Here is a 27,606-nt window from a genome sequence, read left to right as displayed (position 1 = left end):
CTGCAACCCAGACATGTGACCTGACTGGGAATCGAACCAGTGACCCCTTGGTTTGCAGGCCGGTGCTCAATCTACTGAGCCACACCAGTCAGGTCTATTTTTTTAAATTTCAAACTTTTATTGAATGCTTTATTTTCAGTATTTTGCTGAGGTCCATAGTGACAGTCAGTATTGCAAATGAAGATAAATTTTTGGCAATACTTCTTTATTTGCCTTTATAGAAAGGTATTTGTATTATTATGATTTTCTTCTCATAAGTTCTATTCTCTCCTCAAATTCTCTACCTTTTTCCATAATGTTTCTTTTACTAATTCCTCCTCTGCTTTTTCACTATACTCTTTTTTTTCTCTTCCTTTCCCTTATCTCATTCTTTTAACCTACTCTCATTTATTCTATCAATTCAAACACCAAGTTTGAGCACTGTTGGCTATTTATATTCTTACTGATTCAAGAATTCAAACACTCTTCTTTCATTTTCCATTTAATCCAGGAACCGAAAGCCTTCATTTCTTGGGATAATGAATAGTATTCCAACAGCAGGAAATGAGTGAAAAAGACATGCAGGGGGCTTTTGGGAAAGAGGTGGTAGGTTAAAAGAGCTCAGGTGGGGAATAGCAGACTGCTATTGTTTCTTGAAAATTCTCTTGAAAAGTTTTTTGTGTCTCCATTCTGTTGTAACAAATAACATAGTTCCAAGTGAGAAATTTATAATGTGAAGAAAAGAGGGATAGATGAAAAATAAAGTTTTGGGAATGGCAGAGCTTGGGACAGGAGATGAGTTGGCAAGAAAGCTCCTATTTCTTTCTGCTGGTCTGTGACCAACAATGTTTCACAGTTGGGAAATAGTTCCTACGTTCTTAGAACAATTATATACAGATGAAGAGCCCACTCTGAATTGTAATTTTGCATGTGTTTAAAATGCAACAAAACATGTGGAAGAGATTGTAGCAAAATACATTTTTAGCATCGACTTCATATGGTTGACATTGAATGACCAGTGTATTTGGAATAGTTTTGTTACAAATTAAAAGTTTTGAATTTGAAATAATGTTCCTGTGTACTATAATTCTTTTCAAACACTTTGTAATATTTGCCTCTGAGATTGTTCACGTAAGAACCAAAGTATAAGCTTTAGTCCTTATTAGATAATAAATGTCTTGGGATTGCTTGTTTGATGATTTTCTTGAATTCAATATTAGATGATTGTGCTGTGGGCATATAAAAGTTTCTTTATTTTTAGTAAGCTCTGTATTACTTTTATATAAATGCAATATGCAGTTTATATTTACCACTTACAGATGCACTAAATTAGTGCTTTGGTGGTGATTCTCCATGGGAAAAAGAACCTTGCAGTTTAAAAAAATCTCTAGAGATCATTATCCTTATTGACTCAAAGTATTTAAGAGAACTTCTCTTCATTTCAACTTGGAGCCAAACTTTTCAAAATAATCATTACGTGCTTACTTGAGTATCTGTGCTGTGATTAAGTGAAAACTATCAGCATAACTATAAACTCAGATTACCTGCAACCATCCTTTACATTGTTGAAATACAAATGCTTTATTAATTATCTCTACTAATAGATTTCTTAAGACCCTGAGTGTCCTCAATATCAGAAAAAATAAATCAACATAAGATTCTTAGAAGAAAATTGAATCTCGAGCCTATTGATTTCCAGAGGTGAATCTCTATAGGAGATATATATGCTAGCTCTTACCATCTTTAGTATTTATATGGTATGCAAGTTCTTTTTGACTGAAATTAGGAAATCAATTAAAAATTCAATTTAGCAAAGTTAGTGAAAGACAACTGAGGCTCCTTTTTGCTGAAGATAATATTACTGATGTATTAACTTTTATGTGAATAGTTCTTCATAGTTTACAGAGTTATCTCATCCATGATGTTATGTCCCTGGTCATCTCAGTAACAGCACATGGTGGGAAAGTAAGACATTATGCCTATGTTTGTGGAGGAAGGAAACTGCGACCTGGAGAAGCTAAGTGGGTCATTTGATTTGATGTTAATAAATAGCGTGACATTGCAACCTGCTCTTGGATTTTTAGTCCAAGACTCTTTATTTGGGATGAGAATAGCTTAAAGAACACATTTTTAAACCTGTGATATGAAATATAAAGAAGTCAGCCAATTTTTTTGTGGCAGAAAGTTTGTAATGGAAACATGATTTTTTTAGGTTCATATTGTAGTGACCTCAAAAAGTGTTAAGATTTACATCGACTGCTATGAAATTATAGAAAAAGACATCAAGGAAGCTGGAAATATCACAACTGACGGTTATGAAATTCTTGGAAAACTACTTAAAGGGGAGAGGAAATCAGCCACAGTAAGTCACACATTTTTATTTTTCTTGGTACCTTGCATTAAGATAGAAATGGCATTTTTTAAGTAACAAGTGAATTTTTTTCTCAATGAGTTTTAAATTGTTAAATTTCTTGTTCAGATTGAAACATTGGAAAAGTTACATTAAAAAAATATGCTACTGAAAAAATACAATAATGTGCTTTATTCCTAAAAGCAAACTAAGATGTCAAGGCAACAGAGAACATCATGTAGTCATCTTGAAATGGAATCAAATTGGACAGCACAACACAAATCGCTGCCAGGACAATCAGTGAAATCTAAAATAACTCATTTTTTGTTCTTCAAAGAGAGTAATTGTTAATACAAATTTGTGCGGTCAGGACTTTAGCATCTGTGGACATTGGCTGTGACACCACTAGAGCCCATGGTTTCTCTCGGAGGCTGCGGCGCTGGTCCCAGAGGGAAGACCTGTGCAGCAGGGCAGCCAGCTGACCGCATTCCTCACGCGCTTCGCTGTCTCATTTTGAGGCAGGAGAATAACAACCTGTTTGCAGTTCTGTCTAGTAACAACATTTAAAACTGAAGGTTTTCACTCTACCAGGTTAATTAAGTTCATATAAAATGCCAATCAATAATAACAGTATTCTAAGAACAAGTGTACCATCTTTGGCTTCTGTTATTTTAATAATATTAATTTAATTTAGTTTTCTTCCATAGACAGGATTTTCTCCTAGATGCAAAAGTGAAATTTTTATTCCACAGTGTAAACACAAGTGCAAGTTTAATATAGTTGTGATTAAAATTCAGATATTTTATTGAATATTGGTTTTAGTATTTAAATAGAACAACCATGTCAGGGTTATAAAATAATGGTTATAACTAAACAATCTTTTCCTTTTTATTAAAAGAGCTCTATGTTTTAAATGTAGAAAAATAGGAAGTATATATATTTGGCCCTCTGTATTTGTGGATTATGTATCCGTGGATTCAACCAACTGAGGGCTGAAAATAAAAAAAATTCCAAAAAGCTGATCCCTAAGCAATATAATATGACAACTATTTATATAAAATCTACATTGTATTAATTATTATAAATAACCAAGAGATGATTTAAAGTATACTGGAGGACGTATGTAGGTTATATAGAAATATTAGTTCATTTTAAGTAAATGACTTGAGTGTCTCAGGATTTTGGTGTCTGTGTGGAGGGGTCGATGGGTTCCTGGAGCCAATTCCTCTGTGAACACCAAGGGAGAACTGTATTGTATTGAAATAGTTAAGCTGAGGATAATCATAAAAATGATTAGTTAGCCCTTAGGTAAGAATGTATGAAAAGAAGAGCATTAGTTTTAGAATAAATGCAGAATGGCTTTTGAAATTTTACTTTTCTACAAGGATAGACTCTCAAAGTTGATTTAAATGTCGTTGTTTTCAAATTCTTAATGAACTGAATCCTCAAATAAAGAAATTAATGTTCACTGAAAAAACCCCTCAAACAGTTCACTTCAGCCAAAGAAGCGAATCAGAAGTGGGAATTTCACACGTGCATTTGCATTGCTGTGTCTTTCTCTTAGGCACAGGCTCTTATGTTCTTTCCTTATGAAGCAAGGATCACATTGCTCTCAAGGGCTTGCACCCCTGAGACAGTTTACGTGAAAAGCTGGCAAAAGTTAAAATGTGGAAATGTTAATATAAAATGTTTCTCATGCATCTTTAGCTGATGTTGCTGTTGGTTGTTTGCAGTTCCAAATCCAGAATTTTGATATTGTCTGCAGTCCGGTGTGGACCAGTAGAGACAGATGCTGTGACATTCCCTCGAAGGTAGGTAAAGTGGAATGAAATCTGTTGTAGTTTTAATAGTCCCCCCAGAGTAAGGGATGTGGATGCAGATGGTCTAGGAGAGGAAGTAGAACTCAGCAATTTGCAATCCAGGACGCACGCATTATGTGCATGCTAATGAGCTACCAGAGCTCAGGCCAGTGACCCCAACCTTGGAAATCAGGAATGCACAAACACATCTGGAGATTCTCCCAGAGTGATTAAGCATAGTTGGAAAAGTCCTGCTAAGTCAGCATGTGTGATACACCCACTGATTATAAATCTCTCCTATTGATTGCAAAACCTCAGCATTTACACAATAAGCCATTACCCCTTTGGATAGCTGAAGTCTGTGACTAACCATATTTATTTTTGAGATGATGCTTCATCCCCATAGCATCTGTGTAAGTGGTAGTGTTTAAAAAGTTGGTGATGATGGATTTGAAGCATTTGCCAAGCAATGAACTGCATACATCCACATGGTTGAGTGTGCATTTTTATTCAAGAAATATTTATTGAGCACCTATTGCAAGCCAGGCACTCTTCCATGTGTTAGGGTTACAGCAATGAAGAGTGAATATTCTAGGGAAAGGCAGGGGGATATAATTGACAAGTAGGTATATACTGTGTTATAGAGTGAAAAGTCCTAGGATGAAAAAACATTAGGGTAAAGGGATACACAGCCAGGTAAGTACCATCAGCCCTCAGTGATAAGGTGAGATTTAAGAAAGACCTGAATGGAGTGAGGGAGCTAACAATGTGGGTGGTGGAGAAATTACAGCCAGAGGGAGCTATAAATTCAAAGGCCCTCAGGCACAAATGTGCCCTAAGTATCTGAGTAATATTGATTAGATTGGGGGGGCTGGAGCAGAGTGAATGGGAGAGGGGAAAGTGGTAGGCAAAGTGATGGCCCAGGTGGCGGCATGCTGGTTTGCAGAGCGTGTAAGGCCTTGCAGGCCACGGAAGGGATATTAGACTTTATTCTAAATAAAAACGGCATTGAGATACTCAGCATTTCTCTAACACCAGACAAAATTTGATTAAATTACCAGTGGTCCCAGTGTTTTGTAAGCACTTCTTTGTTATCTGAGATTTCCAAGGTAAAATATAAAATAAAGACATAAAGAAGCAAAGTAAGATTCAATGTAAGACTATTTGTAATGGTAACTAAAAATTATTTCTACAAGTTGGGAAACAGATTTCCTTGTGTAGATAAGATAAAAAGAGTTAGGGGATGTGAAGTCATTTTTACCTTCCATTCGTTAGGTAACTATTCTTTTCAAAATTTCAGAGAGATGAAGCAAAGTGCCCGGCGCTTCCAAATGCTTGCACATGCACACAGGACAGCACTGGCCCTCCAGGACCGCCAGGCCCTGCTGTAAGAACGCTGAAATAGTCCAGTTTTTCCTCATAAAGCTTTGGAGAACCCATTCTTTTGCATAAAATGCTTCTAGCCATCCGTATTTTCTGGAACAGAGCAAGGCATGTTGCAGACCACTTTTGTGGTCTGTTTTGAAATCTGAAATGGAGTAAATCAAGAAGAAAATTTGAACCCAGCTCTCTAGACATGCAGGAATGAATGATAATGGCTTAGTATTCAAGAGCTTTTCTCTTAAAGATGTGAATCTGTGTTTCCATCTGTAATGACATGATTATGAAAATTCCTTCCATCTCCTGAAAGCTTCTTGTATGTATGTTATGGAGCCACAGTTGAGTGGCTGACCCAGGAACAACTTGTTTAGAACAAGGGTATGTGTACCTTATGTAGCAGACATCTCCTGAGAATAACGTATGTTACATATGTGATGGTATCACAAACTCTGGGTGAAAGTACTGGGATTTAGAATAACTTGTATGAGAAGATTGTGACTAGATCTATTCATGGGGGGACAAGAAAGTGCCAGGCAAAACATGGAAGATTTCAGTGATAGCACTCATTAATCAACGTGGAACCCTTTGATCTAGTCAATCCAATATCTGACCTGGACTGGTTTTGTGAAATGGTAGTGATGCCTCTAGGCTTTATTGGCCTCTTTTAAGAAAATAATTAGTTAACATAGGAACAGCTCAGAGGTTCTCAGAACACCCAATTTTACTATACTTGGGTTATAGCAAATAGTGTAAATTAATCTTAGGTTAATTACAAATCAGCTCCTCATGTACAGAATCAAAATGTTACTGGAATTACCATAATTTCCGTTAATAGTGATTTACCTGATTTATATTTATAATCATAAAATTATATCCCAAGTGACTTAGATGTTTTTGAGGAGACTTTTTTCCTGTAACTGTAAGATAATATTGGATATCATTATCATGTTTATTTCTTCTTTGTTCAGTAGTCTCTGAATCCCTGTTACTAAACTACATATTCTGAGATTCTGAGAGTGTCAATATAATTTTCTTCTTGCATATTATTTCCTCTGAAGAATGCAGTCATATAATTCCAAAGCTGTTTTTTCTCTTTACTGTATTTAAGTAATGCTTGCTTTTCCTAGTAAACATCAAATTTTAAAATGAACTTCAAGATTTGCTAACAAGAAGAGTTCAAAATGTAAAACTGAGATACTTAGGATGAACAAAACTTTGAAATTCCCTTTTTGCACATATTTGTATGATATAAAGTATTTATTGGGTTGGCCAAAAGTTCATTTGGTTTTTTTTCTGTAAGATTGTTCTAGTAGCACTTCATTGTCCTTAGCTTTATTCAAAACAATTTTGTTAGATTGTATTGTGACAGCTATATCAGCATGCATTTAAAAAATTTACCAAAATTGGTGAATTTTTGTGTAGCCATCTTAATATTGAAGATGGAAGAAAATACACAATGTTTTTGGCGTATTATGCTTTATTATTTCAAGAAAGGTAAAAACCTAACTGAAATGCAAAACAAGATTTGTGCAGTGCATGGAGAAGGTGTTATGACTGATTGAACATGTCAAAAGTGTTTTGAGAAGTTTCAGGCTGGAGATTTCTCATTGGACAATGCTCCACAGTCAACTAGTCGAAGCTGATAGCAATCAAGTCAAGACATTAATTGAGAACAATCAATGTTATACCCCGTGGGAGATAGCCAAGATACTCAAAATACCCAAATCAATAAAGTCATTGGTGAAAATGAAAAAATGTGTCTTTTATTTTATGGAAAAAAGTAAATGGACTTTTTGGCCAACCTAATACTTCAGTATTTTGTAGTAGCTAGCTGCTCATGTGTTGATTGCCTGGAGAGTGCTCTGCTTCTTGAAACAGTGTTTATGTATCCACTTCTCTCTACTTTCCTTACATTCACCCTAAAATGTGCTCTTACTATGTATTTTAGGGAGGACCTGGTGCTAAAGGTCCCAGAGGTGAAAGAGGCATCAGTGGGGCAATTGTGAGTACATTTTAAAGTGAATTTAAACTTTCATCTATATGTTGAATTCCAGTGGTTCAAATTTCTGCTGAGGGGGTATGTGACCTTAAGCAAGTTAGTTCATGTTTAGTGTGATGATATAATTACCTCTGTCTTTCTCTGGGTGTCAGAATGAAGGCTCGGAGAAGAGAAAGGTACAGGGCATCTCACCGCTGTAGGAACTGCACATGGGAACGTGCAGAAGAGGCTGTGGGTTCTGCTGCAACATGGGGAAGCAGAGGGCGATGGGGCGGTCAGTCAGAAGACCCCAGCGGGAGCAGAGTCCCACTGGAGAGCTGGAGAGGATTGGGAATTTTCCTGGTCTCCGAGAAAGAACTGAGCAGACACATATGTGTTCCCTGGGGGACCCTGGACCCATTTACCAGTTTCACACTGGGTTTCCATAGAACAGCTCTAGCTTTTTACAGGGAATATATTATGAAGATGATGTGTAGATTTTGTCATAATATCACTAATGATAAGCTAACCCAGTTAGGAAAGGATGAGGCTGGGACGCTAACCCAGGAATGTCTTGACTACAACTTTGTGCCTTTTTCATCTACGCACATTGCAAAGGACCTCCAATGTAGAGTTTCTACTCAAGGGGATCTGTTTTTCCCTTGCTTGATTCATATCTATGTTGGTTCCAGAAATAAGCCCAAGTCTAAGAGAAATCAGGACTAGCTTAAAATAAATCAAATCCAATAACATTTTGAACTTTGATCTCATGAATATATGAATATAAATATCTGAATATTATATTCAATATATCTTACTTCTTCAAAAAAGCCAGTTTTACTAGGACTTTTGGAAATTTAAATGTTCTTGTAAATTTATTCCATTTTCCAATTGTTCTTATATGAAGAATTATGTGGTTATGAGAACTAGGTGTCTCAGAGTTATGGAGGCGCATTTCAGACTGGACATTAGCACTGGATGAGCATGACGTCACTGTGGTTGTTTCCTTCTTGTGTATTTCAGGGGCCCCCTGGCCCTCGTGGAGATGCAGGTCCTCCTGGCCCCCAGGGTCCTCCCGGCCCCCAGGGACCGAACGGACTCTCTATTCCGGGAGAGCAAGTAAGCACAAAGGCTTTCTGTACTAAGTGAGGAGAGTAAATTGACATTGAGCTTAACTGGAACATTTTTTACTATATTTGCTAAATTCTAATGTTTCCTCAGAGAACTCAACAAAGTTAGTCATTGAGATAACTTCCTATGATGACTCTGATCTCATATACGTATGATCTCATAGTGTATGTAATAATGTATAACTGTAGAAAAAGTCATTGCTATTTATTTGACCTATACAGTTTTTTAAAAATAAATAATAAATATATCCCTCAACATCGTGAGAGCTTTGAAGTTGCTTCCAGTCTGTGGGAGCCCTGGCGTCCTTTTCTAATACTTACAACCTCAAGGCAAGCTTGCGTTATTTATCTAGGTTGTTACTTTAGAAATTAAAAAAAAATGTCTACCTTTGGTTCCAAATGCTAATCTGAAGTTACAAAAATGTTTTACCTTTTAAGGCTCATATGTTATCTGACTTTTTTTCTATGTCTTAAGATAAAAGATATGTGCAAGAATACAATAATTGCATAGTTCTTAAATTTATGTTTAAACTCCCTTTTAAAAGGACAGATAACTTTTTTGGCATTTAAAAAAATCTACATCAGATATAGCTAAAAATGAAACATGTAAAGAAACAGGGCTTTCTTGTTCAAGAGGGTTGAATGCAACCACAATACCTTTAGTTTCTTATGTCCAAAGGAAAGCTTTAGGTAAAACTTTTTTGACTATTACTGTTATCAGTTTTAATTAAAGATTTATTTATTTATTTTTAGAGACAGGGGAAGGGAAGGAGAAAAAGAGGGAGAGAAACACTGATGTGCGAATAAACCCAACCAGGGACTTGGCCCATAACCCAAGCATGTGCCCTGACCAGGAATTGAACCATCAACCTTTCAGTCCATGGAGCCACGTCACTGAGCCACGCCAATCAGGGCTCAGTTTTAATTAATTCAGCTTTGCCTTTGTAACAAGTGTCTTTAAGCATGTAGTTATAAATATCAAATTATGTTATTTTCTCAGAGCATTTTACTGACTATTAAAATTAGCACAAAATTAAAAATATTAAATACAAAATAGATTTTCCCTTCAAATTATATTTCTATGGAAATCTCTTATGTTAAATGATGTTCTTTTAAAGCAGGTATATTATCCCATAATTATGTAAAATTCTCCCATAACATTAAGTGGTAATTATAATATGGCACTTGTACTTTAAAATGAGTATCAGTACAAAAAATGATTTATTCATCTCCCTTCAAAAATATTTTTACATTGGATTTATGAAGTGATGGAGATTCCAGAGATGACTCATGTCTTCCGTTTTCACTTACTGTCTGTAAAACGCCTGGGAACTGTTTTCCCACTGCTTTCTCTAGGGTCGCCAAGGGATGAAGGGTGATGCTGGAGAGCCAGGACTTCCAGGCCGAACAGTGAGTTGTTCTTGACGTTGCCTTTTCTTTCACCCATCAAGTGTTATTTGAAAAGCTGCCTTTGTGGTGCCTCAAAAGGTGAACCCAGGCTAGGCGGCAAAGCAGAAGCCTGGCTACGTCCTTCACACTGTTTCCATTTCATACTCTGGTCATAATTTTCAAGTGTGTGCTGTCAGTTCAGGTACCTGCTCGATGACTAACTCTCTACTGGATGACTGACACTGTACTTGGTTCTGGTTTTCTGTTTCTTTTCAGAGCCTCCTGAGCTCTCTTTTTGAAAAAAAAAAATGTTTGGGGGGAAGAACAAGTATCTTTTCCCACACAGGAAGTATATTACAGTGTTTCACTTGTTTTTCTTTTCACGTAGGGAACCCCAGGACTACCTGGCCCACCAGGACCAATGGGACCTCCAGGAGATCGAGTAAGTTTTCTTGGGAAAGCTATAATTATGTCAAAAATGATATCACATTGCTGCTGCTTATTAATTAAGAAAACTCCACAATTCATGTCTGGAAGGCAGAGTGCACATATTCTGTGGAAGACTGGAAAACTGTTATCAGTGGCCCAGCCAATGTCAGATCAGTCCCAAGGTCTATGGAACAAAATGGTGGATACTTTAGGAGAGTCTTTGAAATTTTAATTTGGGAAGATGTTTTAATTTATCAGATTTAGAAAAAGAAGTCCATAAAAGGAATTTTAGCTGATTAGTAAGAGATTTAAGAATTCTATCGAATTGTTTTAAATCCTAAACTTAAAATCTTTGTGATGAGGCAGGTTTTATTAGTTCTGAGAGTAGTCTTCATTTCTGGGCACTGTTTTTGAAGTCAGCACCTTGTCTGTACATCAAGACCACTTCTAGGTCTTGATGATGGATAGACAACTGGTACTTAGTAAGGATTTTGCTCATTTGTGACAGCTTTCAGGTTTGCTCTTGACAGTATGAAAACAGTGCAGGAAATCTAGTCCTTTCTAGCATAAGTAAATGAGAAGCACAGTAGACATGGCCTCTATGCTCTATTCAATGTTAAAAAATACTTGGTTTCATAGAAAACCATAAATATTTTAATGAGATTTTAGAGTTGCTCAGAACAAAGAAACGAATGACTTCTCAGTGCCCTATGGTTCAGACAACGGCCTGAGAGTAGTCTGTATTCCGACTAATCAAAAGTTACAACATGACTAGCAGCAAGTGAGAGAGGGCCAGCACCGTAATAGCTGCCACTAACAACATCAACTTGTTACCCTTAATGCCTCCAAGACACCACTGCACAGAAGAGGGAGGTCATTCAGATGCAGCAGAGATTTGCCCAGATAATTCCAAATGGGTGATATGCCAATCAATTTTACTTGCTCCTATGTTTACTTTTGAGTTTGGGAAAGAGAGAGGTCCCAGAGAAAACAGTATTCTCTGGGAGTCTGGTACCTGGAGATGATATACATCTATATATCTATACCTATCTACATATACACGTGTGTGTATATATATATATATATATATATATATATATATATATGCATTTTTATGACTTTTTCCCACATTTTTTTATTGTTGTTCAAGTACAGTTATCTCCATTTCCTCCCCACCACTCCCCACCCACCCCAGCCATCCCCATTTCTCACCTTTGATCCTACTCCCCTTTGACTTTGTCCATGGGTCCTTTATACATGTTCCTGAAAACCCTTCCCCCTTTCCCTCCATTATCCCCTCCCACCTCCCCTCTTGTTACTGTCGGTTTGTTCTTAATTTCAATGTCTCTGGTTATATTTTGCTTGCTTTTTTTTGTTGATTAGGTTCCACTTATAGGTGAGATCATATGGTATTTGTCTTTCACTGTCTGGCTTATTTCACTTAGCATAATGCTTTCCAGTTCCATCCATGCTGTCGCAAAGGGTAGGAGCTCCTTCTTTCTTTCTGCTGTGTAGTATTCCATTGTGTAAATGTACCAGCAGTTTTATTTTTATGACTCTTGAAACTGGAATTAGTTGTTTTGCATTCTTATTTCACAATAAAGGAAAATAGTGAGATTGCAGAAGTCAGTCTATTCAATTAGAAAACAAAACCCAAAATACCACAACCAAGAAGTGATGATGGATGACTCACTGCTGTTGCTACCATGGAAGCCTCATCGGACCCCTCCACCCAGTGTGGCTTCATGCAGCCATGCCAGGTGCCATTGCAAGCGCTGTCCACACGCTCGTTTTGAACTGGCAGCCAGGCAGCCATCATCACTATCACTGCTTCTCTGAAAAATGAGGCAGTGGAAGGATTGTGCTTTTCCACTGTCAAATTCTAATTTGAGAATCCAGTTTTGTGCTGAGGCCACCCAGGTCGCCCAGGGTGAGGAGACTGTTCAGAAAAATCATTCTCTTCTTTTCCTCACAGCCTCGTACACCTCCCCATCACTTAGTTTCCTACCACTAATACTGAAGGTATGGTGCTGATGGGACATCCTTTGGAAAGTTAGGCAGTCTCTGGATATAGGTATCTTAGTGGAAAAAAAAGGGAAGTAAAGGAAGAAACTTGAACCCTGTGGTGGAAGAGAAAAAACTCAGGAGAGCAAGCTCGAGGACCATGGTGGGGAAGGCAGAGTGTGACCAGGGTGGAGTTGGTAGAAACAGAATGCATGTGTTATCTTCAACAGAGATGATTTTTTTCAAAATGAGACACAGCTTTGGGGAGTGTCAGAAAGTAACAAAAGAGCCACATGTACAGGCATCTAATACATGTGCACGTACAAAAACAACCAGAGGTCTCAGTGCCCCTCACACAGGGGGAAGCAGCGATGACTGCTACAGCTTTGAAAATAGAGAGTGAAATTACAGCACAAAGTTCTGCAGAGGCCTCAGTGGGTAGCCTTTGGAAGATATCAGAATAAAATTTTCCTCACACCAATTTGAATATTTGTTTCTCCTAAAAGAAAATGGTTGATCAGACTAAAGTGTCCACCGTTAGGTGAATGGACAAACAAAAGTGATATATAGAGAGCACAGAATGCTATTCAGTTCCCCAAAATAAGAAAGTCCTGTCATTTGAAACAACATGGACGAACCTGGAGGACATTAGGCTGAGTGAAATAAGCTAAGCACAAAAAGAAATACTGAATAATCTCATTTACGTATGGAATTTAAAAAGGCCAAACTCAGGGTAGCGGAGAGCAGAATGGTGGTTGCCAGGGGAGACGTGAGGGGGAAATGGGAAGGTATTGGTCAAGGGTACAAAGTTTCAGTTGTGCGGAATGTATAAGTTCTGGAGATCTAAAATAAATAATTATGTAGTGACTATAGTTAATACTACATTTTCATTGAAATTTGTTGATAGAGTAGATCTTAAATGTTTTCAGCACACTCAAAAATAACTATATGAGGAGATGGATATGATTTTGGTGATTGTCTTGATTTTGGTAATTATTTCACAATATATACACAGATCAAAACATCACCTTGTATACCCAAGTACATTTTTTGTCAGTTACACCTCAGTAAAGCTAGAAAAAAAGAAATGTTCTTAGGCTGATTGAAGGAGGATTATTTAGAAATATGATAGTGACCTAAAAAAAGAGTGTCCTATATAGCATTTGGAGAAATTCGGATGGAAGGAAATCCATTCAAACTGCCCGAACAGTGATACTACCAGTGCACTTCTGCTTCTTAAGTGGCTCTCAGAAGCAGTGTTGATGTTATAGCAGGTGAACTTGGAGTTTGTTTTTAATTAAGCAGGCTTAGATCGTCCAGAAAATAATCTGAAATTTTTTATCTTTATCATTTTCTGAATAAATCCAGGAATATAGATGAAATTATTGCTCATTCTCTGCAGAAAATGAGACAAAAATGTCCTTTGACAGAGGAATGCAACAACCATAAAAAATGATCTGACTCAGAAGTCCTAGGCTGGATTTCAGAGACCTGCTGTTGGGATGAATGCTGACTGGGTAGCAGGGTGACTCATTCCAGGCAGAGGTCACTTGGCACTGAATGGAGATGGGACTCCAGAGCCAAAGACTGGGCCTGCGTGGAGATGCGCTGTGCTCCTGGGACACATCCCTCCTTCCCAGTCAACCAGACACTGGTGTAGGCCTGGCCTTTTTTGTGAGATGAGGAGAGAGGAGCCACTAAAATATTAACTGAGGGTTATGGACTTCCTTTGTTTCAAGGGGAGGGTGGTTCAGACACCGTTGCCTCTTTTTGTGGGGTGGAAGAGAGAAATTTGTCAAGAGTGGAGACATCATAGTCTGGCCCTGGCTGTCTGGCTGTTGGTTAGAGAATGAGCAAGGGAATTTTCTAATCAGGTGCTTGGCCTCTCCTTCCTCTTTTATGAGACCACATGCTTTTCTCAGCAACATTTCTTTCATCCCACTTTGATCCTTCCTGGGCCAGTTTGTGGCCACGGACTTTTCAGTAGAAAGGATTAGTTTTCCTTTAGGCTTTTTCACACTCTTACAAAAGCAAAAGCTAGTATCTTCAAGAAAGAAATGCCTTCTTTGCAGAAGATTAGTTTCACTCAAATAATTTTATTTATACTTACATAAATGAATGAGTATAGAAATTAATTATTCAGTAAAAGGTATTGAGTTAAGTTGGAAATTTTTTATTTTTTGTACATTTGTCTTTATATTGCAAGGTTACCTGTAAATAGCAGATTGGGTTGAATCCTTCACCCTTCACACTTAACAACCTGTTTAGCATTTTTCCTTTTCACTTGGACATTATCTCACTAATGCAATTAATTTTATTTTTACAATAGGGCTTTACTGGAAAAGATGGTGCGATGGGACCCAGGGGTCCACCTGGGCCGCCGGTAAGAACAGACGGGTTACATTGTTGTCCTGCTGCCCCCATTTTACTAGAGAAGAGAAGAGCCTGCTTGCCCGGCTTTTGGTGCATTCCATCGGTGCTGTGGGTGCACCATTGGGGTGGCTGTTTGTTTTTATTTTCATAAATCAAAATGTGCTAGAAAAAACAGGTTGTGTTAAAATTCAGGGATTTTTTTGGTTTAATCAAGTTATATTTGAAAAATAGGAAAATACCCTGAAAAATTTGGTCACTAGCTGTTAGTGCCTTAGTTCATCCATCCCCACATTGAGTGGTGGAATTTTGTGATGGTACTGGTTACTTCCTGTTACACAATTTTAAGAATCTGTGGCCTATAACATTTGAATTTTAAGGACATTTATTACTGAATGGTTATCAGTTCATTCTGAGGAAGTAAGTTTTACCGAAATGGGGTTTCTAATTACGCTCTTTGAGGAAAATACTGAAGCCAGTGATTTTGAAAGTGGCGTCTGTATACCTCCACCCAGGTGAGATCACAATTAAATTGTCTGAGATGATGGATGTTTTTCATACCTCATGGCAGGATATGAATATTCAATAGCATATGTTAAAATAAACTTATTTATTTTTAATATATGTATTTTCAGGTAAAGTAGATTTTAAATGTATAGCAAACTTTCATTTGAAGTATTGACTACAGAGCTTAAAATGTGCTTAATTGATGAAGTAAAGAATGAATTATTTTACCAAATCTGATTATTTCACTTTAAGGAAATTTTAGGCTTTAGAACATAATGTATTGGCTCATAGATATTATAAATATTCTACTAAAATAGGGCTAAATGTCTTGAAGCTGTATTAAAAGAAAGAAGAAGAAATTCTTATGGTTTTGATGGGGTGAAGGGTGCTGATATGACAGAAGAGAATGGAGTGTGGAGAATGAACCAAAGAAAACATGAATTTCTAGGCTGAGAGTGCAATTTTCAGCAGACAAGGGAATACTCGACCACAATGATGCCCAATTTAACAGAAAACTGGCTACCTTCTTAATTTCTTCTCCAGCCAAAATTTTCACTCCTGTCTTTTGATGGGTTGTCTGGTTATGTAATAGTAATAAACTGAAAAACAGGAATTGCTTTCTGCAGATTCACTTTGTAACCAATTACTGAGATCACACTCTGTGAATTGTAAAACTGATTATGTATGTATATATTTTTCAAATGGTCTAAAAATATATTTTAGAACTATACAGTCAATAAAGATTGAACGGGAATTTTCTTTTTTCTTTTTGTTTTTAAACGTGCTTAAGCAGAATTATCTTTTATTTTTTTATTGAATGGGAATTTTCAATATTTTTTTCCTTTATGCTAACTTAAAGTTCGGTTTTACTCTTCTTTAATATGTGATTATATGCTGTTTCATTTCAAAACTTTTAAAGCTGGCCACTCTATTGGTTTACTTTTGATGGGAGTTGTCTTTCGTCATGACGTTCTCTTTCCTGATCTGTGTGCTGCAGGGGACCCCTGGCTCTCCGGGAGCCACAGGACCGAGTGGGAAGCCCGGGAAGCCCGGAGACCATGGCAGACCAGTAAGCGCATGGTTTGCATGTCCAGAGTTGTTTCACTGTGGCCATCGATAATGAGCAAACTGAAAGGCTTTGGCTTTATGCTTTCTCTGCTGTAATGTGTTAGAAGCATTTGTTGAAACTATGCTAAACCCGTGGAATTAACTTGGTACTAGTTCTAACATTTTTCTCTCTGAGTGAGAATATTCTAAGATGAAGCTGTGCTTATAGGGTTTCTTTAAAAAGAGAAAGGGATTATGAGCCAAGACACATATTTCTGCACTGTATAAACACTCCGGGCTGGGTCAGCAGAATGAGTCTTTTTATTTAGGAGTGGCGTGCCGCTTCCTACAGAAAAGTACACGGTGACGGTGGATGGTGTGCTCCACTGTGTAAAGTGCAGGTGTTAGCCCTTTGGTAGTATCATCTGGTCAAGACACTTGCTCTTTTCTCTTCCCTTCAGGATGCTAAGATCATTAGTCCTAGAATTAAAAGGATTGATCTAATCTGCTATTTTACTTTTTTATATTGCCCAATTCACATCCAGTGTAACATTTTTTTTAAGAGAGGGATAGAAACATCAGTGTGTGAGAGATATCGGTTGCCTCTCACAAGGCCCCCAACAGGGGACCGGGCTGGCGACCCAGGCATGTGCCCTGACTGGGAATTGAATTGGAAACCTTTCAGTTCACAGGCCAGCACTCAATCCATTGAGCCACACAAGCCAGGGCCAGTGTAACTACCTTTTAGTTAGGTGTTTTGGTTAAAATAGTCATTGAGATGGTATTATGCATACCTAGTATTTTCAAATTAGTATCTCCAAAACTGAGATACTAAATAAAATATCCACAAGTATATATAATGACTATTGTGCTTCATATACTTTTTAAGTTCTTTCTTATTTTATATATGAAGCATGAATTTATCTTGCTTAAATAGATTTCTGAAATATAAAAAGTTATCTTAAAGATAATTATGTCCAACCGTTAGCTGTTCTCTGGATTAGACTTCTGTTTTCTTAAGTATTATCCGAGTTACATAAACCCAAGTTTAAAAAAATTTTAATGTCACACAAGTTTAAGGTAAAATCTTTATGTGACATGGATTGCCTTCTATGTTTACATAAGATTAAATAAGCCACATAATAATTGAAGGACTCCTGATATACTTTATACTCTGTGTGTACCCTAGCACATGATGTTCTTACTCTCTTTCCTCAATGAATCACGGCAGAAGTTTCACAAGGGCAGTTCAGAGTACCTATTCGGAATTCTGTTTTGTTTCACTATGACCGAAATAAGAGTCTTACGTAAGGCTGTTACTGACGTGACTGATGGCTGCAGCTAGAAACCTGAAGGAAACTTTTACATCCTTGACTTGAAATAACGGTGACTTCTACAAATCCTGCATACAAGAAGCATCTCGGAGTGACAGTAAATTAAAAAGAAAACAAACCCATCAGGAACAATCTCAAAGTAGCAGTAAATGTTAAAAAAAAATCCTCGAAATTTACAAAAGGCTCTAAACTCAATAATAAGTGTTTCCATTACTGTCTAGTACGTTTGGCAAAGGGAAAGGCAAACTCCAGTTTATCTTATGATTGTAACTTGCAATGTTTATTTGGACCTTATTGACCTCCTTTTTTCCTTGGATCTTTCTTGTCCTCTAGGGTGGCAAACCGCCTCTTCTTTTCATCCTCTGTTCTATCTTACCTTTCATTTCTGTACCCCAAACTAACAGATGGGTGCAGAAAGTGTTAGCAGAGGGCTTGGCTCAGTGACTAGCAGCTTATGTCAGTAATGTTCAACCTTTTTCACCTCATGGCCCACATAAACTAATTACTAAAATTCTGTGGCACACCAAAAAGTATATTTTTCTGCTGACCTGACAAAAATAGGTATAATTTTGATTCATTCATACTGGACGGCTATTGTTGTATTGTCTGTTGTCATTTTTTTACTTGACAATTTAAGGGGAAAGCAGTCAGTGCCTCTGAATAATAGCCAGACATTGAATGTTTTAAAAATCCTTGCAGTGCACTGGTTGGAAATTGCTGGCTTCTGTCATTAGCTATTATAACCAGTTGATCTCTTCCTGCTAACTTACAACACCTGATGTTGTACTGTGGATGTTTTCAAGAACTGGTTCTGGAATATTTTTATTCATTTATTCAACACCTATTTGCTAGTGCCTAAATGTGTGCTAGTCAATGTTTTTAGGGTCTGGGGATACAATAGTAGACAAGACAAAGTCCTTGCCCTTGGCAAGATTCTAGTAGAGCATATAGACCAAAAACATGTAAATAAATATTTCTGGTGATGATGAGTGACATGAAGAGAACAAACTAAGGGGTGAGAGAGTAACTGTGGTGGTGGGCTGTTCTAGACACAGTAGTCAGAGCCTGTCGGAGGCAGTGGAATGAACTGAGGGAGCAAGCTCTTTGAAGAGCTGTGGGAAGAGGATGCCAAGCAGCGGGAACAGTGTGAATAAAAGCTCTGAGTGAAGAACGACTCTGGTATATGAAAGGAACAGCAGAGAGGCCCAGATACCCAAAGTCAAGGGAGTGAAAGGGAGAGAAATGGAAGATCGTGTCAGATCGTTGAGCAGAGGTGATCACGTGGACCATCTAGCCAATGATAAGGAATTCTTCTTTTATTCCAAATGTCATCAGGGGCCCTTGGAGCCAGGAGTGACATTAGAATTTCCCTTTTACAAATATCACGCTGGCTTCTGTGAGGAGAATAGATTCTGATGGGGCAATCCAGAAAGCAGGAAGACCAGCGAGAAGGATATTGGAGTAGCGCAGGCAGACGTTTGGGAGGCTGTAAGATGCAGTTTGGTTTCGGATATATTATTTGAACATCACATTTTGCAACGGCTTGGGTGTTCCTTCTGTGATAGCGGTCGGCAGCCTGGAAGAGTATTACTAAAAGGCACAAAGTTTTTGCACTATAAGGAAAACTTTTTCCGCTATCCTCTCCTGGCCAGTGAGAGTCCTGGCAGAGCAGGGACAAATATTCTGTAGTTGTGTTTGGATGTGGAACCAGCATTTGCATTGAGTTATTTAATAAGGGAGACATGTGGTTATTTTTATCCCCAGTGCACCCCCCCAAAAAAATCATTGGAAAAAGTTAGAGGTATATGTTTAGTTAGGGAATTGACAATGGCTCTTACTAGAACTGAAATTAATGTTAGCGTCATGAGGACTTCACAGTAACCAGCTGAGTCACTCAGCCATGGTGATGTAAAAGAAAGGGTCACTGTACCAAGTGCCATTTTCATACGTGTTTCAGTTCCAGGCCTTTCTTGTGAATGAATGGCATCTTAAAATGTATGCATAGTACATAACTTCTAAATTGCTATCATAAAATCCACATCTCAGCACTTTTTTGGAAGTCATGTGCTTCAGAGAGAGGGAGGTGGGGGCGGACATTAGATTGCTATGAACAGACAAAGGTGAGTAACATCGATGTAAATGTGATGTGTCATTGGCTAATTCATTCGAAAGCAGACCGTGCTCTCTTCGTCATCATGTTTATTCATGAATACTTTTAGATCATGTTTGTCACTTTCTAATACATGAAATTCCTCTATTTCAGGGTCCATCTGGATTGAAAGGAGAGAAAGGCGATAGAGTATGTATTTCTTGAAATTTGACTTACATTTTTTTGTGTGTAAATCATTGAAGTCTGAAACTATAGAAATAACATGCTAATGATTCTCATTGATTTAATTAACAAGGGAGACATTGCTTCTCAGAACATGATGCGCGCAGTTGCAAGACAAGTCTGTGAACAATTGATAAGTGGTAAATTTCTTTCTTTTTAATGTCTAAATAATTTTTAATGAATTACAGGAAAATGCAGAGCTTGAGTCATAAAGTTTCTAAGATATATGTTTCTATTTCATTTTTAAGGATCTATTTTATACATTGGCAGTTTTGTAGCCAACTAGATAAGTCTTGTGCTATTTTAATGATTGTTATTAAGTTAAAATAATAACTCAAGGTAAAAGGAAGCCTGTTATCCTTATATTTGGTCTGATATAAAATCATATTTTAAAAGGGGTTTTCAATGTTCACACTGTAGGGTGTTTAGAGATCTTCAGCTGGTATATGTATGAAGGCAGCAGACCCTGAATCTTTAAAATTAAGAACTTCAAGTTACTGTGTGGCGTTAAGGAAGTAGCAGGGCCACCCAGTCTTATCTGATCATAGAAAGTCCATTTCAGTGGGGACATTTTTTCTGCCTCCTTATTTTTCAGAGACTCTTTCTTCTTATTCCATGGGGCCTAGAGTGGCCTTAAATTTAGGGTTCCCTCTTTTGGAAGTCATAATCACTATTTTTGGAAGTGCCGTCCTGGGGAACACCTGCATTAGAATTGCCTGTGTTGCCTGTAAGGCACTAGGGGTCCTGGGCCAGACTCTAACCCTGGTGAATCATTGTCTTTGGAGATGCTGCCCAGAAATCTTATTTTTCAACATATCCCACAGGTGAACCCAATTTACACTAAATCCTGATTATTGTTGCCTTACGTACACACAAGAACGGTATAATTTCTTAATTTACAAAAGGTTACTTTTTGAGTGACATCATCTAGCAAATCTCAGGGCTTTCTAGCAGAGCCATATTAAAATTTTACAACTTGTTCATGTTTATAGCAATAGTATGGCCTACTTGGTCAGTATTTAGTGGAGACAATCATTTATTAGAGATCATTTTGTCCTTGGTGACGGGAGAGTTTCATTTTACTTTTCGGGTCATAATTAGAGTGCTTTCTGGACAGAGGAGGAACAGAGATGCATTTCACTAGACAATTAAGAGAAAGCAGTTTTGGCTTCTCACCCCTCCCTAATTGATTGGGTTTCCTAGTAACAATTGTCATTTCTATTTATAGGTCAGATGAACAGATTCAATCAGATGCTGAATCAGATTCCAAATGATTACCACTCCAATCGTAACCAGCCGGGCCCACCAGGTCCCCCAGGTCCCCCAGGCAGCGCAGGAACCAGAGGAGAGCCAGGACCTGGGGGGCGACCGGGCTTCCCGGGCACACCTGGCATGCAGGGACCCCCAGGGGAACGAGGTAGGCATTTCTGGCTGCAGCACAAGCATAAAGGGAGGGGTCTGCAAGTATGGGGCCTGCGGGATGATAAAAGCACAGGGAAGACTGAATTTGGGAAAGGACTTTAGTCTTGTTTGGATGGTCCCAGAGGAGCTGTGTCCGTGAATCTGTCTTCTTCAGGCAGCCACCAGCTATAGAACTCCATAGCTTAGAAAACAGAAACATTTTGTCAGGAGATCTCAGTAAAGATAATGTTAATTTCTGGTTGTTGTTGTTAATGGGAAAAACTGCATCTTGGCAAAATAAATCAAGCACTAAAATCTTACTAATTGTCGTGACCTGAAAGAGTTGGGCAGTAACTGAGTGTACTCGTATTTAAGCAGCCCTACGGTTTTAGATCCGATTTTTTTTTTCGGTTCTTTTATTCAGGGTCTGGCACTCTTCTTGTGTGTTTGTTTCATTCTAATTTTATGGTAGAGAAGTATAGTTGGAGGAAAAGAAGAAAAATAGGATTATCTGATTCTAGATACTTCAGGACTCTGGTACCCGCTTTGGTCAAAGTAGCACTTAACATTGTGGAGGATACTTAGATATTTCTATCATTCTGATGGTTTGGTGCTAAACTAATAGGGCTACTAAAAATAAGATGTTTTTCAATAAGTTGTAATTATTTATTTGATTTCTGTTCATAATAACCCTTTCTAAAAACATATATTAGACATGGTTTTTTTCTTCAAATAATTTTTTTCCTAACATGTAGCCAGATTTGTTTCCTGGCCATAAATCTGGAATTACACAAATACATAGAAAGAATTTGCCTTAAAGAGTGAACTTCTATGAAAAATGAGGGAAATCAATTACTTGAATCAAGTATTCTCAGTTGAAACGAAGACTACATGTTTCCCAATAATTTCCTTCCTGTGTTTTATCTTTTTGTCCTTCCTTAGGTTTGCCCGGAGAGAAAGGAGAAAGGGGTATTGGGTCTCCAGGGGCTCGAGGGCCACCTGGCCCCCCAGGTAGGTCTGCTGGTACCTGAAGTAGTAACTACTGAGAGAGCACACAACCCCCAAGAGATCCACAACCCCATCAGATCAGCTTCAGGCATGGCTACCCTCATAGAATGTATTTTAGCAAGAAGTTCAACTTGTAAAACCTCATTTTTATGTTTTCTTTGCTAAAAAAAATGTTTGAATGCATTTTAGTAAGCATTCCCTGTGTCTTTAATGTATGAGGGTATGAGTTTCATTGACACTGAGGGTTGCTATTTTCTTTTCTATGGAATTTCTATCTGTTTTATTTGGCCTCATAGCTTTTAAGAATGATGTCACTTCCTGTTTTTTCTAGTATTCTTCAAGATGTTGCTAGTAGACTGAAAAAATGTATTCTCACTCAAAAGTCATCACAAGATTTCACTTACATTTATTGATGCTTTGGAAAGAGGAGTTATCTAGTTCTCTTATGGATTTCTTTTGCCAGGTTGAAAATGATTGTTTTTTCATTATAATGTCCATAAGACTCTTGCAATTAAGGTCAACCCTAGTGGCTACATGTTTACATTTATTTTAGCCGTAAGTATCACTTGATCCAGAAATAACATTGCTTCCTATGGTCCAGAGGTATGGAGCAGACACTTCCGTGTCTTACTGGCAGTGTAATAGGCTAAGGTAGCCATTTCCTTCAGGTTGTCAATCTCCGTGAGAGTGGGAGTGTCCAGAAAACTCACTGACATCTTTAGTTTGGATAATTCTTGCTAAGCCAATATTCTTTGAATAAAATCATTAAAGTAGTTGGATTTCTGGCATTAACTCTTGATGAATCACTGGTAAGAAAGTTCCACACTTTGGTTCATATAGGTGATTTCATCAGGAAATATTTTCTTACCATACACTAGTGAGTTGTCTACTCATGAGGCACTGGAGATACCAAAGTATCGTTGACTGCCTGAGAACATGTATTTAACAAGAGGAGAAATATTTGTTTTAAACCCACACTAGGTCCACAAGGAGAATCCAGAACGGGTCCACCAGGGTCCACAGGTTCCAGAGGTCCCCCAGGACCCCCTGGTCGTCCTGGAAACTCAGGTATCCGAGGGCCCCCAGGTCCTCCTGGGTACTGTGACTCATCCCAGTGTGCCAGCATCCCATACAACGGACAAGGCTATCCAGGTACGTGATTGTCAATGTAGGAACCCAAGTTCACCTGAATAAAGAACTTTTCTGGAAATGAAGTTCCCTAGGATTGAAGGAATACTGATTTGAGTATTTCTTGAAGATATCAGCTCTTCCAGTTGTTTTTTTTTGATTATGTAGTAATATTGTTCTCTCTCAAGGCATAAAACATTGTATCACTCTTATGAATTGAATAATTATTTTTTATCCCTTCTAATATTTCTGTAATTACCAAATCATATCATAAAGCTCTCCTTATTTCTCCTGCAAGTTCAAAGAATGCTACCAATTGACTTTTTTTTTCTTTCCCTAACCTAAAGGTTGGGAACAGGGATTTGTTGAATACAATTGTAGAATGCTAAGAATATATATATATATATATATATATTTGTTTGGGGAATCTAACATGTAGGCATACTGCAGGGTGGGGCAATACTAGGTTTATATTTATGAGTATGTGAGTATGTAAAACAGTTTATTCTTGCATTATTATTTATTAATTATTGTTATTTTCTACATGAACTGTAAACCTACTTGTGCCCCACCCTGTATTTGATAACATGATGCAGACAACTGAAAATAATTCACTGTCTCACACTGTCTGTAGAATTAAGATGTATAAAATCTGGGATGTAGAATTAATATATATAAAATCTGGGATATTTTAAAGGATTTAGTAGTGAAATTGTAGTGTTTCAATTCTCTTCTGTCTGATTTTGGGAATGTGGGGCCAGGGGACATATGCTGATTGGAATAAAGTCGTGCTGTGGCCAGCGGTGACCTTTTCATTAGTGCACCCTCAAGCATCTTGCAAGTTTTAAAAATGATACTGCTGTTTGATATGGTTGGCTACTAGCAAATAGTGCATGAGTAGTTGAATACCTTAATATCTATATATCTATATATTTATGTGAATACGTACATATGGCCAAAAGTTATGAATCTTAATGTAAATTTCTCATGCAACCCTGTCACAAAATTATGATTTAACGCTTGATAAAATAAATTTAAATCACCTCTGACTTATGGTATGTATGAATAACTAGAAATATATGGATATATACATATACTTTAACCATTACATACTTAGATGGATGTGTATATATATTTTTTGCATAGTAATTCAACTTGTAAAAACTATCATCTTTGACCTGTTTCAGGTTCCGGCTAACAAATTTTCTAAGTCGCCAGTGCTGCTTACAGTTTGAATACATGAAAATCCTGTTTCTGAGATGTTTGCGCACATGCTTATTAGGAAATGAGTCTGTATGGAAATCTCACCACAGATATGGTTAACGAACCAGGTCAACATCATAAAGGAGGGTGGAGACTCTTTATACTAACTTGAATGAGACAAAAGCAGTGGTGTTAGTTTATAAGCCTGATGCATTTCAGTAATAATGCAGAAAAATATTATTAAAAAAAAAGTTCAAACACACAGCCATAAAGAGCCTGGGAAGAGAAAGAGGCTCATAGTAAAACTACTAACCAGCAGAGATCATGCCATGTGGAGAAAAACAATTAACCTGGTTACAGAGACATGTCTTATGTAAATAATAAACTAATTGTGGCTTGTAAATTATGTGTATGTGATCCTGTCCACTAAAATCACTTAACAATTCTACAGTAAGCTTCTGCATCAACGCCTGCTGCTTGCTCTATGCCGGAATAACACCGAATGGAATCGCCTCATTTCTTGCTTGTTAGCAATGTGTCTGGTTCAGGGCGTGTGTCTCATTATTACTACTTTTTGTACATGTACTCTCATTTGGGTTTTGTAATTGCAACTTTCAAACCAAAGTTTTATAGTCACTTTTTTTCTTCCTGTTTCGCTGTAGTCACTGGTGTTCTTCACCCACCAGCTGTAACTCAGTCTGTGGGAGAGACAGCCACAGAAAATGTCATGTACTGTATATTACCTGGTGATGGTGGATTCTCACCTCCAGAGTTCAGTTTCTAGGAGCCAACAATACTTCCCCTCACCTCCTCATCTTGCCATACTGGAGTTGAGGAGTTTGAAGTCATGAATAGGTACTTGGGGATTTGTGAAAATCCCACCTGGGTTCTGTGTTTACAGTTCTTTGGCCCAGTCTCTGACCCTTCCCAGGTATTTGTGCAATGATTGTATTTACTGCTGGATCGTTGAAGGTTAAAAAAACAAGTGCCATTACTTTATTTGAGCATCACCAAATTCTCTATGCAAATAGAAGTAATCAGAACATTGTAATTTATATATTTATAGTTATGAGATTAAGACTGGAGTGCCATCACCTCAGGTGATAGTTTAGCTTTTGCTATGTCTGTACCTTCCAAATCATGCCATAACTGTAATGTTGAATCGGACAGAGCCATACGTGCCCGAGGGCGGGGCCTACCTGCCTGAGCGCGAGCCCTTCATCGTGCCCGTGGAGCCCGAGCGGACTGACGAGTACGAGGACTACGGTGCCGACGAACCTGTCCACGAGCGTCCTCCCCACTCGCGCTGGCGGCGCGCTCTGCCCCACGGTGTCGGGCAGAGAACCTGAAGCCGCGCCCAGGGCGGCCAGGCTCGGGGGAGGTGTTGGGATTATCTTTTACAGGTCAGATAGAGCAGTGTGCGTCTTACCTGCGATGTTTCTTCCGGCATCGCTTCATTCAAGAGTCCCCTGTAGAGAACCTGGTTTCCGCAGGAAGCCTAGCTAGCTGCATGCAGTCTGTAGACGTCTTCGCTTTTGCCCTTGAAATGCTTGCAAAACACTTCACAAAAGCTGCACGGAGAGAACGTGCCTTGTGCCTTGTGGCACAGCGGGCAGCCTCGGTGAAACTCTTAGGTTAAGCCGTAAGTCCTGGAACCCAGAACTACTGCGTATTTCGAGAGGGCAGTTTGTCTTTCCTAAACTTACTTGCAATCCAATTACAGCACGATGCAAGTAATTGCCCTCCTACCACCAAAAGGGAGGGAAAAGTCAAGTCCATTGCAATTATTTATCTTCCTCTTCTGCCTTCTGCTATCCATTATGGCATAGAATGCTCTTATACATCTTTAACAACCACGAACCTTAAGCCATGTAGCTGAAATTATTGTATCAACTGGATACGATTTCATATTGCCTTAAACCTCCTTGTTTTAGACACACTAACATTTATGCCAAATTGCAGAATATTCTGCAGCGATGGAATTGCATGTTTGTGTTGTATATTTAGTGTGAACTTTTTTTCAGAACATGTTTCTTAGTTATCAAAAGCAGTTGGAAATGTTTGCAAGACTATGAACATAGAATTGCTGCTTTTATATTTTAACTGCAGATTGTGAATTTCACTGCCTTATATTATTTATTTCTGAAACAAAAGAGGCATTTTTCAATAAAACTACTGAAAATTTGACATGGTATGTTTTTTTCTTTCAATGGCCTTTTGGACTATTCAGGTGGTTGTTACAACAAACAACTTTATATCCTTGGATACGGTTACAAGTCCTGCTAATATATTAAATTATGCTAAATAACTTTAGATTTTTAATGATATGGTGAAGTCATAGAAAGAGAGTGTTGAGAACCTTAAAAAGCCAAGCTTATTCCAAAAGCTTCATTAGGAATGTAGAGGATGTGTGGGTTGGTGGAAAAACAACTAGGTATCCTAGGAGACCCCAAACAACCAAATAACCTTTAACAACCCACATGATTTAGGATGCATTTAATCACTTTCCTATACCATACTTTACCTAATGCCATGTTTAATTGCAAAATGGAAAATTCCTTAGTGGAAAATTTTGCATTTGGTGATACCTTTCTTTTGCACTTTTATGGATGCAAATAACATCATTCTAAATATCGAAGAAAACAATGTAAATGTTGGTAAATATTGGTTTGAAGAACCAACATCAATTAAAGAGAAAGAGGTAGTGATAGAAAATTTTCTGCAGAACAAAACATTTGAGCTAAATACTTCCTAGAGACCGAGATCAGACGGCAAGGACCATAAATGAATGCACTGTGTTCATGAAGTTTCCAGCAGATGGCTAAATTTATAGCATTA

At 37.9% G+C, this 27,606-nt stretch overlaps 1 protein-coding gene across 3 annotated transcripts in view; it reads left to right on the top strand.

Annotated features, from left to right (window-relative positions):
- COL12A1 (collagen type XII alpha 1 chain) overlaps positions 1–26,955 on the top strand; it is a 110,450-nt gene extending 83,495 nt beyond the window's left edge. For 2 of the 3 annotated variants that reach the window (XM_053913968.2, XM_071219713.1), the window contains 15 exons: positions 2,192–2,341; positions 4,063–4,140; positions 5,429–5,515; positions 7,457–7,510; positions 8,510–8,605; positions 9,973–10,026; positions 10,394–10,447; positions 14,768–14,821; positions 16,313–16,384; positions 19,960–19,995; positions 20,102–20,168; positions 21,257–21,445; positions 22,372–22,440; positions 23,419–23,589; positions 25,939–26,955. In XM_053913968.2, coding sequence (XP_053769943.1) covers positions 2,192–2,341; positions 4,063–4,140; positions 5,429–5,515; positions 7,457–7,510; positions 8,510–8,605; positions 9,973–10,026; positions 10,394–10,447; positions 14,768–14,821; positions 16,313–16,384; positions 19,960–19,995; positions 20,102–20,168; positions 21,257–21,445; positions 22,372–22,440; positions 23,419–23,589; positions 25,939–26,117 — 1,410 coding nt within the window. In that variant the 3' untranslated portion in view covers positions 26,118–26,955. Of the gene's footprint in view, positions 1–2,191; positions 2,342–4,062; positions 4,141–5,428; positions 5,516–7,456; positions 7,511–8,509; positions 8,606–9,972; positions 10,027–10,393; positions 10,448–14,767; positions 14,822–16,312; positions 16,385–19,959; positions 19,996–20,101; positions 20,169–21,256; positions 21,446–22,371; positions 22,441–23,418; positions 23,590–24,752 lie in introns of all 3 variants that reach the window. The other variant, XM_053913969.2, reaches the window with a different exon arrangement.
- Positions 26,956–27,606: the final 651 nt, after the last annotated feature.

The sequence above is a fragment of the Desmodus rotundus genome, chromosome 11 (assembly GCF_022682495.2).
Source record: "Desmodus rotundus isolate HL8 chromosome 11, HLdesRot8A.1, whole genome shotgun sequence".
Lineage (NCBI taxonomy): Eukaryota > Metazoa > Chordata > Mammalia > Chiroptera > Phyllostomidae > Desmodus > Desmodus rotundus.
This window is presented reverse-complemented; position numbering and strand designations above follow the sequence as displayed.